Source organism: Pongo abelii, chromosome 11, assembly GCF_028885655.2.
Source record: "Pongo abelii isolate AG06213 chromosome 11, NHGRI_mPonAbe1-v2.0_pri, whole genome shotgun sequence".
Lineage (NCBI taxonomy): Eukaryota > Metazoa > Chordata > Mammalia > Primates > Hominidae > Pongo > Pongo abelii.
Genome location: NC_071996.2, coordinates 73,529,197 through 73,540,209, shown reverse-complemented (window position 1 = coordinate 73,540,209; position 11,013 = coordinate 73,529,197). Strand labels below are relative to the sequence as shown.

Genomic DNA, 11,013 nt, shown 5'->3' with positions numbered 1-11,013 from the left:
TCTTAGCAAAGTCCCTCCTGAAGCTGGTCCCCCACTGTGCCGCCCCTCCAGCCTTTGTGACTGCCATATTTAAGCCAAAGCTCAAACTCCCTAGTCCAGCACACAGGCCCCAGCCCCATGCACACAAACACTCAAGACTTTTCCTAACCTTGCATGGTTTCCTCACAGTTCACTGCAGCCTTGACTTCCTGTGCTCAAGCGATCCTCCCACCTCAGCCTCCTGAGTAGCTGGGACTCCAGGCACGTGCCACCACGCCCAGCTAATTTTTAAATTTTTTTGTAGAGACAGGGTCTATGTTGCCCAGGCTGGTCTTGAACTCCTGGGCTCAAGCAATCCTTCTGCCTTGGCCCTAAGGACTGACTCCCTGGTCTGTCTCCCTACAAGGCCACGGAGAGTGGCCCACTGTCAGGGAAGCTATCTCTAACATCGTGTTTCTGGAACCTGGTACCAGATCTATCACTGTTAAAGACTGAAACTGGTTTTTCTGAAGACAGCAGAAAATAATGAAGTATTTTCCACCTCAGGGAAGATCCAACGAGCCAACCTAGGCTGAGTCTGTGTCCATTTGTCAAGTCAGTGTCAAGAGTCCCTCACTGTCATGGCGGCACACACCTGTGGTCCCAGCTACTCGGAATGCTGAGGTGGGGGTATCGCTTGAGCCCAGGAGGTCAAGGCTGCAGCGAGCCAAGATCAAGCCACTGCACTCCAGCCGGGGTGACAGAGCGAGACCCTGTTTCAAAAAAAAAAAAAAAAAAGGGTCCCTCAATCTCCCTAGAGATTAGTGTTTCATTTATGCTACAGATATCTGCCCAGGAAGAGAGCCCAGCCTGTTATCGTTCCCAAATGAGAGCTGTCACTGTACCAGAGTTCACAAGCACTGCCTTGGAAGAACTGTTTTTTTAAAAAAAATCGTTTTGTAAAACTTAAAAATTACTCACTTGCTTTCCACTAAGGGATCTCCTTAATATTTGTTTTTTAATGTAAAAACAACAAATATTAAGGAGATCTTAATATTTAAGAAATCTTTTAGAAAGTAGTAACTTTCTCAACTTTTCCTGTCCTGGAAAGTCAAAAATCATAACATTTAAATGTGCTTGTGAATACTTTCCTCACCTGTTAGAAGCTCCTTTTCAAAAAACGGGATTAACTGAAATATTCTAGAAACATTTACAGTGTAAACAGAAGCAGCTATGATTAAGGCTGGAGCCTTCTTTCATCATTCACTTTTAAGTACAAACCTGGCCCCAGAAACAGATTTACTCCCAAAACTGGCTGGCACTGGGCCTCCTAGGAGAGTGCTGCGCTGGCGTTGACCTCGAGTGTCCAGCAGGGCGGCCAGGGGTGAGCGACATGAGGGTGATGTGAGGGTGCTGCCACCCTCCCTGCAGGGGATGAGCATCTTCAGACTCATACCAGGGCAATAACCGAGGAACCACTTTTGTCTTATTTCAAAAACAGGGATATCTGCATTTAATTTCATTCAGTAAGCCAATTCCAGTTAACTTACCATCTCTTAAAAACGGCAGAAAGCAAACATAGGACGTGAAAAGTTAAAGATGCGTGACATACTGGAGTAAGACATACTGGAGAGTAGTAAGTGCACACGTGGCAATTAAGGGCTGTAATTTAGATGTAACACAAGAAAAAAAGTAAAATTACTGTACTTTATTGCTGTATCTATGCTTTCCCAGTATAGCTATAATACTACAAGGAGCCACAGAGTGCCACCTTCTGGTTTAAAACTGTGACACCTTCTTTATTTCTTTTGAAATGTCACTTTATAAGGTGTACGTAGAAAGCAACAGCAGCAGTTACAAAATGTTGTCTGAGTGATTCTGAGAGCTCAAAACAAGGATCCGTGTATAGGCTGAAGAAAAAGACGTTCAATTAACAGTGCGCGCTGTGGAACTTTAACACAAGTCTTCAGGTGGAATTCCTGTGTAAACCTTAATAGAGATGCGACTCACGGAGACCAAAAGTAAAAATCTCTTTACCGTTTACAGTTTAGCGAGGTGGTCTGCATTCTCGCAAACGACTTACAAAGTACAAGAAATGTTGCGTGTGAGTACTAGGCATAGAATATTTCATTTTCTTACGGAAGGAGCAGCAGGGGACAGGAAACCTAGTGGACGCCCCACCACCACCTTTCCCGAAGATGCACACCCCCAGGAACGGCAGTGCAAGCCTAGCAGCAAGCCACCCTTACAATTCTTTTTGGTTGTTTAAAATACAAGCACTTTCTGACATCTCACCCTAGCGTGTGAGCCCCACTCAACTTGGCAGGATACAACCCACGTCCTCTTGTTTAGTTTTCCCCTTGGAATTATTTACAGGATGCCTACAGATACGGTACAAACTAGTATGAAATTAATGATAGTTTGCGTTTCCAGACACGCTCCCGTGGTTAAATAAATATACCACGCCAATTCCAAAGAATGGTTCAGAGTTAAGGTGACTCAGAAGCACTGGCATCCACAGCTGCAGAAACAGGCTTCTCGCTGACTGGAGTGGAGTCGCTGACTCTGTCCTCAACGGTGGGAGGGGCCTTGGCAGTGGGGGGCGTCACATCCACAGTGAGTGAGGAGGCAGCGTCTGCCTTTGCAGTAGTTGTGGCAGGGTCGGAGGGTGGGTTGCTGGTGGGCGGGAGGGAAGACAGCAGCTCTCCTGAGCTTGCTGCAGAAGAGCTCTCTGGAACCAAGGGGAATGACGGGAGGAACTCAGATGGCAGGGGGAGAGGTGCAATGCCAGGTAAGTTTCGGGGAGGCATGGAAGGAAGAGGTGGCAGACCTAGGACAAAAACGGCATAGATCATATATCCTCCCAGCACCGAAAGGCCAGCAGGCATTGTCAAAGGGCTATTTTTATTTACATTTCATTAAGGAAACTGAAGTTGAGGAGGTAACACAAATCACAACCTTGGCTGATTTCCAGATAGAGGCCCTGGCAGGGTTAACTATTCCTTACAATTGCAGCTGCCTGGAGGAACAGGTTCTCAGCTTCTAGGCTCCATGTGACCTGGCCCAGCACTGGGGGAAACTGGCTCAGGGAAGAAAGATAGGATCCTTCCAGTCAGAAGAGATAGCAGCCCACCCAGCAGGTGACACAGCTACACTGGATGTCAGACAGGGGTACTCATGCTCACCCATGCCAGCTGCAAGCTGAGTTACAGCTGCATTCTTGACAGACAACAGGGTGGGCCACAACCCTCCTGCGAAGGCAGCAGAAGGAAGGGGCCTGGATTCTCGCCCTTTCCACTGTCCTCACCAGGAGTACCCAGCATTTGCTTAAAACCTGTGATTGATAACTATTTATATTACACTCAGTGGGCTCATTATGATGATTTTAAAATGCAAGGCCAGGCGTGGTGGCTCACGCCTGTAACCCCAGCGTGTACTAATAAATGTACCATTAATAAATATACAGGCTCACGCCTGTAACCCCTTGGGAGGCCAAGGTGGAAGGATCACTTCAGCCCAGCCAGGAGTTGGAGCCAGCCTGGGCAACATGGCAAAACCTTGTCTCTACTAAAAAAAAATTACAAAAATGAGCTGGGCATGGTGGCACACACCTGTGGTCCCAGCTACTAGAGACTACAAGGCCACTGAGGTGGGAGGACTGCTGGAACCCAGGAGGCAGAGGTTGCAGTGAGATGAGATTACACCACTGCATTCCAGCCTGAACGACAAAGTGAGACTGTCTCAAAAAAAAAAAAAAAAAATTAAAATGCATAATGAAGGAAAGGAGAATTATTTCAAGAAACAAAGGACAGGCAGGGTGTAAAGCACAGGTTCAGGGCAACCACCAGCTGGTGAAATCCTCACTACTTAGAGCCTGTCAAATTTAGGGAAAGGGCAGAGGAGGAGCCAAGAATACAGGGCACAAAAGGTGGGGTGAGCGCTGCAACAGTAAATGATAGTTTGACTACTACTAGTACTTCATTTTTTATTTTTATTTTTTTTTGAGATGGAGTCTCATTCTGTCACCCAGGCTGGAGTGCAGTGGTGTAACCTCAGCTCACTATAACCTCCGCCTCCCGGGTTCAAGCGATTCTCCTGCCTCACCTTCCCGAGTAGCTGGGATTACAGGCACTTGCCACCATGCCCAGCTACTTTTTGTATTTTTAATAGAGACAGGGTTTCACCATGTTGGTCAGGCTGGTCTCAAACTTCTGATCTCAGGTGATCCACCCACCTTGGCTTCCCAAAGTGCTGGCATTATAGGCGTGAGCCACTGTGCCTGGCCTAGTACTTCATTTTTAAACCTTTAGCCTGAAAACTAAGTAGGTTAAGGAATATATACAGATGGTGAGTGTTACAAGAGAGACAATTATCATCTAGACAGAAACAAGATGGTGACGATGCATACCATGGTGCTGTAAGATCACTCACTGACATCACTGACGGGCCAAACTACTGAGATGGCCTATTAAAAGTCAACCCTCCCAAAGGTTAAGGTATGCTGATCATTAACTGTATGGACTTGTAGGACGCTGCTGCTTCATTTTCAGACAGAAAATCTGAGTGCAGACACTTGGAATATCTGCTACCTTAGACATCTCCAGCTAAAATTTCCCATAGTTTTGAGTATAAAAACATTTGTAAATAATGGAGAATATTCACGTTTTTTTTTTTTTTTTTTTTTAACAAAAGAATACTGGCTGGGCGAGGTGGCTCATGCCTGTAATCCCAGCACACTGGGAGGCCAAAGCAGGAAGACTGCTTGAGCCCAAGAGTTCAAGACCAGCCTGGGCAACATGGTGAAACCCCTTCTCTACAAAAAATACAAAAAATTAGCCAGGTGTGGTGGTGTGTGCATGTAGTCCCAGCTACTTGGGAGGATGAGGTGAGAGGATGGCTTGATCCTGCGAGGTAGAGATTGCAGTGAGCCAAGATCGGCGCCACTGCACTCCAGCCTGGGTGATAAAGCAAGACTCTGTCTCAAAAAAACTAAACAAAACAAAAAATACAAGCCCAGCCAGCTGAGCAGGGGTGATGTTTTATGGCCTAATTTCTGGGCTTGGGCTATGCACAATAGGCTCCACTACCTCCCCAGGGGCAGCGGCTCCAAATATGAAGAGAACGGTGGGGAATTCATTCGCCTCCACTATGCAGCCTGCACACTTTCATTAAAGTCAGTGCAGCAGGGCCACTCTACTGTGCTTTACTGCTACTCTGGCTTTTCTGAGGCTAAGCCATCAGGGTGCAGGCGGAGGAGGAGGAGGAGGATGGGGAGGGGGAAGGGGAGGTGGAGGAGATGCAGTGGGGACTCAGAGACATTCTTTTTTCCTCTTAAGCTTTTTTTTTTTGAGATGAAGTCTTGCTCTGTCGCCCAGGTTGGAGTGCAGTAGTATGATCTCAGCTCATTGCAACCTCCACCTCCTGGGTTCAAGCAATTCTTCTGTCTCAGCCTCCTGCGTAGCTGGGACTACAGGCACCTGCCACCATGCCCGGCTAATGTTTATATTTTTTCAGTAGACATGGGGTTTTGCCATGTTGGCCAGGCTGGTCTTGAACTCCTAACCTCAGGTGATCCACCCACTTCGGCCTCCCAAAGTGCTGGGATTACAGGCGTGATCCTCTTAAGCTTTTTAAACAAAAAAGATGAATATTTATTTGAAGTAGCTGAAATCTGTTAAACTGATTTGCTGTCTCCAGAAAAAACTGAAGAGGATGGGCATTCCTGAATAAAACTTTTATTAGAGAGAGTCCTAGGAGGGTGAGATCTGCAACATACCTGGGTTTACAAGTTCTGGTAAGCCAACCCCTGGCATGATGTGTGGTGCTGGGAGGTTGAGGTTGAGGTTGGGGAGGTTGGGCAGTCCTGCTGGTAAAGGCATCAGACCTGAAGAGAAGGCAGAAAAGAAAAAAGGGAAATCACTTGACCTGGGGAAGAAATAAATCCTTGTGTATTAAAAACAATCCCAGCCACTTCTAAGTGACAGTACCAGAAGTCCACCTAAAATGTGGCAGTTGCGTATCATAATCATATTGATGACAAAATTTCACTTAATTGAAATATATTTATCTACCTAAGTGATTAGATAGATTAGGTGGCTAACTGGGTGAAGATGAAAATAAATAACTAATACTCTTAACACTCTGGAATAAGAATGATGATGGCCTGAGTGCCTTGGAGAAAAGGCTGATTTGTTTCAGTAGATATGGCAGATAATGAAACTGAATTTTTCTTTGATGGTTGAGGTTTAACAGTCTCTATGACTTCTAAAATTTCTTATTCTGAAAAATAATTGCAGACTTCAGTTGCAAAAGTAGTAAAAAGAATCCACCTTTCACCCAAATTCCCACATGTCCACATATCAGCACACTTGCTTCATCATTCTGTGTGTGCACACATTTGGTTCACGGCTTAATATGCTTGGATAATGACATTTTTAGCCACACATTAAAAGCCCTCACAATGAAAGTATATTTGATCACTAAAATAGTATTTGATTATTGTTGGCTGGATAAAGGGACTTGGTCTTCACTGGGAATATGAAGAGAAAAACACAAAAATTTAATTTAATGTTAGAGCTACTGAAGACCAAATAAGAAGCCTTCTCTTCAGGCTCACATGAACGACTGTCAGGAAGTCCTCATTAAGGAGACAGTGGAGAATGGACTTCTGCAGATTCCTTATTCCTGGCCGATGCTGCACTGTAGAGCTGCAGGGGCAGTAGGTGGCCGCTGGCTGGGGGTAAGGAGCACTAGGCTCGGCAGCTAGCTAGCTGGTAAATGACATCTCTGGTTCCTTGTTTACTAAGGAGAGTTGCCCTAGCTCTCATTTATCACAAACTTATTGCAGAGATAAATTGAGATTAAAAGACATAAAAAGTTACCACATAGGTATAATATTTTTCATTGTTTTTAAGATGCAAATATCAGTAATGCTGTTATTATTAGCCACATCTCTAGTCCCCTGGTGGTTACCTGGTAATGTAGTAGCTGGGTTCATTGGTGGCACAGAAGTGAGGGACTGGTTTACTTGTGGTGGCAATAACGGTACTGTTGGTACACCTAAAAAGAAAGCACGATCTTTTCATTTCTAACAAATTTAGTCGACAAGAAATGAACAGAACACTTAGGACAATCTGCAGTCCCTCCTTGCCCCATGGTCAGGTATTCATTTGGTCCTGATTTCCAGCTGCAACTGACTGTCCATCACCCTTTACGGCAGATTCACTAACTCTGCCCACGGCTCTCAACAAAGGCTGTTACCAGAGCCTGTGACAAGAGGGCAGGAGGCCATGCAGTCCCACCCCAGCCCAGCTCACTGGACAAGAGGTTTACACCTGACCCAAGCAGGGCTGGATTAGAAAACTGTCTTAGAAATTTGTATATGGGACACAAGGATTCTAGTCAATCTCAACTGGGCTCCTAAACTAAGATGCCACGTAAGCCGGGGGTTGCAGGGGGACCATGTGCCCTGTGAAACAGTGAATGCTAGTCTGTGAAAGAAGAGAATAACATAGGTGGCCTGAAAGAGACAAAAGAGCACATGAACCTCCTGGATGGAGAGAATGACTTGGCTTCCTGAATGTCCATTTCCTTTTGACCTTAGGTTCTTGACAGTCCTTCGAAGTCTAACACAAATATGTATTAACATTAGCTTGAGGAGGTTATGTTCCTCATGTACAAGTAAGCCTCAGGATACCACCTAATCACGTTTACCACCTACCCCAGTGGGAGGTTTTGCTGATGTCGAAACAATAAATGAAAGCACACCTTTCACTTATTTAGCACTCATTTTCATTTATCTAGCATACAGATTCCAGATTTTGTCTTACAGATCTGCTTACATATGGTAGCGGGAATAAATTGTGCCTAAAAGTATGAACCAACCATGCAGGCAGTCTATTATTTATTCATTTATCTACTTTTCTGCGGAATTCAGAGGCAAGCAAAAATAAGAAAAGTCTAACTGAAGCACTGGCAAATGCTCTACTGGATCCCAGACTGCATAATTTCACTGAAATAAAAGAAGCTGTTCTCTACTCTGTACCAAAATGTTAGTGAGTGTGTGCTTTGTTAATGGTCACACACAATAGCAATGCTATAATTTTTTTATATTTGTTTTGAAATCTCGGTTTTAAGAAAACAAAAGCAGCTTGGATTGGTTAAGCCAATTTCTTCTATTTCCCAATAAAGTCTTTCACATAAGTTTCTTTTCATTCTTAAAGGATAGATACATTCACAAGTCTCAAAAATAACTGACTAAATCTAAGCCAGGAAGACTAAATCTAAGCCAGGAATTCTAAATCTAGGGCCCACAAGTGGGCTTCAGGGGGTCTGTGAAACTCCTAAAATTGTATACAACAATTTTTGGAAGGCAGGTTCTTTGCTTTCATCAGATTCTCAAAGGAGTTGAATGGATAATTGAGTGTGGTCATTCATTCAAGTTTTTTGGGGGGCACCTACTGTATGTTACACATTGTTCTAGGCACTGAGGCACTTTACAACATGAAGAAAACAGAAATCAGAACCTTCAGGAAATTTACGTTCTAATGAGGGGCAGAAAAAGGAAAGGAGAAAGATCAAATAAGTAAAATACATAGCATGTAAAATGGTGATGCACTTGGGCCAGGCACGGTGGCTCATGCCTGCAATCCCAGCACTTTGGGAAGCTGAGGCAGGTGGATCACCTGAGGTCAGGGGTTCAAGACCAGCTTGGAATACATGGTGAAACCCTGTCTCTACTAAAAATACAAAATTAACTGGGCATGGTGGTGAGCACCTATAATCCCAGCTACTTAGGAGGCTGAGGCAGGAGAATGACTTGAACCCGGGAGGTGGAGGTTGCAGTGAGCCAAGATCAAGCCACTGCACTCCAGGCTGAGTGACAGAGCAAGACTCTGTCTCAGAAAAAAAAAAATGGAAAAAGGTGATACACTGCAGAAAAATCAAGCAGGTCACAATGATCGATGCCACTTCAAAATCTTTTCTAAAAATTTTATAATCCAAAAATCTTCAAATCCACAAAAAAGTTTAAAAGTACATATACTTTTATTTCTCTACAGTTACTTTTATGTCTCTACAGTTACATTATATGGGCTACTACATTACACTATGTTACAATGTATAGGCTACTTTGCAAGCAATATAATGAAAAGTGAAGACTGAAAAATGCCCATCAAAAAGTTGTTTCTCACGTGTTGTGATGCTAGAACATTTTAGTCTTTTTAAATTTATTTACTCAAAAGTGATGATGTCAATTTCTTTCAGTCTCTTTTGGGCAATCAGTGCTTTATTTACATTTGTCTATAACAGTCAAGAAGCCATTTCTCTGCAGTGCCGTAAGCCAGGGATCTCCGTGCATGTGTTTATCAGACAATACAAGTGTAACTACAAAGTAATGAGGAAAGATTTAAAATGTCAAAGAGAAACTGGGGCTTGAAAAGACATGTCAACTATCGCCTAAAATCAGAAGCGCATCTGGGGCCGGGCACGATGGCTCATGCCTGTAATCCCAGCACTTTGGGAGGCTGAGGCGGGTGAATCACCTGAGGTCAAGGAGTTTGAGACCAGCCTGGCCAACATGGTAAAACCCCGTCTCTACTAAAAATACAAAAAATTAGCCGGGCATGGTGGCGTGCACCTGTAGTCCCAGCTACTTGGGAGGCTGGGGCAGGAAAATCGCTTGAACCCGGGAGGCGGAGGTTGCAGTGAGCTGAGATCACGCCATTGCACTCCAGCCTGGGCAACAAGAGCGAAACTCTGCCTCAAAAAAAGGGCTGGGCACAGCGGCTCATGCCTGTAATCCCAACACTTTCGGAGGCAGAGGCGGGCGGGTCACTTGAGGTCAGGAGTTTGAGACCAGCCTGGCCAACATGGCAAAACCCCATCTCTGCTAAAAATACAAAAATTAGTTGGGCGCGGTGGCACGTGCCTGTAATCAATCACAGCTACTTGGGTAGGCTGAGGCAGGAGAACTGCTTGAACCCAGGAGCCAGAGGTTGCAGTGGGCAGAGATAGTGTCACTGTACTCTAGTCTTGCTGGGCAACAGAGTGAGACTCTGTTTAAAAAATAAAGAAAGAAAGAAGAGCATCTGGAACACGCTTACTCTAAAACAAATACGAACAATTCAGACTCAGAATGGGCTGCCGCCTTGGGAAGTACACTACCCTACCCTTACTAAGTCTATTCAGGAATAAACTAGAGAATTATGTGATGAGATGTAGGCAAAAAATCGTAGTATCATAAAAAGGACTCATACCGCTTGAATGAAATAAACTTTAAGTTCCCTTCCAACTCTATGACTAGAGACTGATGACATTAATATTTAATTTCATCTAGGAAGCATTCTAAAACTGGATTGTGGTGATGACTGCACAATTCTATGAATTTACTAAAAATCATTTAGTTGTTTACTTATTGTGAGTTAATTTATGGTATGCAAATTATTTATCGATAAAGCTGGAAAAAAAAACCAGCAAAGAAGGCAAAGGGAAGTATATCCCAATATTGATAATTGATAAAGTTGGGTGATGGGGTTCATTATACAATTCCAGCTGTTTTGTGTATGTTTGAAATTTTAAATTTCATCTAGAGAAATAAAACCAGGACTAAAGAGCTGGGATGAGAACGTAGGAGACCAATTCTAGACACCAAACTGTCAACCTTACTACTGCATCTTGGTAGGCTGTTTTAAGTCCATTACAGAACAAAGTGGGATATAAACAAATTGTGAATATAAATATTTAAGACAGCCCAGAAATAAAAGGTATTAATGAGGCTAGGAGCCATGGCTCGCACCTGTAATCCCAACAATTTGGGAGGCCAAGGCAGGATGATCACTTGAGGCCAGGAGTTAGGGACCAGCCTGGGCAACAGAGAGACCCCATCCCTACAAAAACATAAAAACTAAAACTTCAGAAAAACTGATAATGGGTACAGGGTTTCTTTTGGTGTGATAAAATATTCTGAAATTGATTGAGGTTATTGGTTGTACAACTCTACAAATACACTAAAAAAACACTGGATTGTATACTTTAAGCAGGTGAATTATATGGTAA

The 11,013-nt window shown here is 43.9% G+C and overlaps 1 protein-coding gene across 1 annotated transcript in view; it reads right to left on the bottom strand.

Moving 5' to 3' along the window:
- Window positions 1–1,442: 1,442 nt before the first annotated feature.
- GORASP2 (golgi reassembly stacking protein 2) overlaps window positions 1,443–11,013 on the bottom strand; it is a gene marked incomplete at its 5' end in the record, with an annotated part of 37,896 nt that continues 28,325 nt past the window's right edge. Inside the window, 3 exon segments of the mRNA NM_001133385.1 lie at window positions 1,443–2,788; window positions 5,735–5,842; window positions 6,931–7,017. Of these exon segments, the coding sequence (NP_001126857.1) occupies window positions 2,448–2,788; window positions 5,735–5,842; window positions 6,931–7,017 (536 nt within the window). The 3' untranslated portion in view covers window positions 1,443–2,447.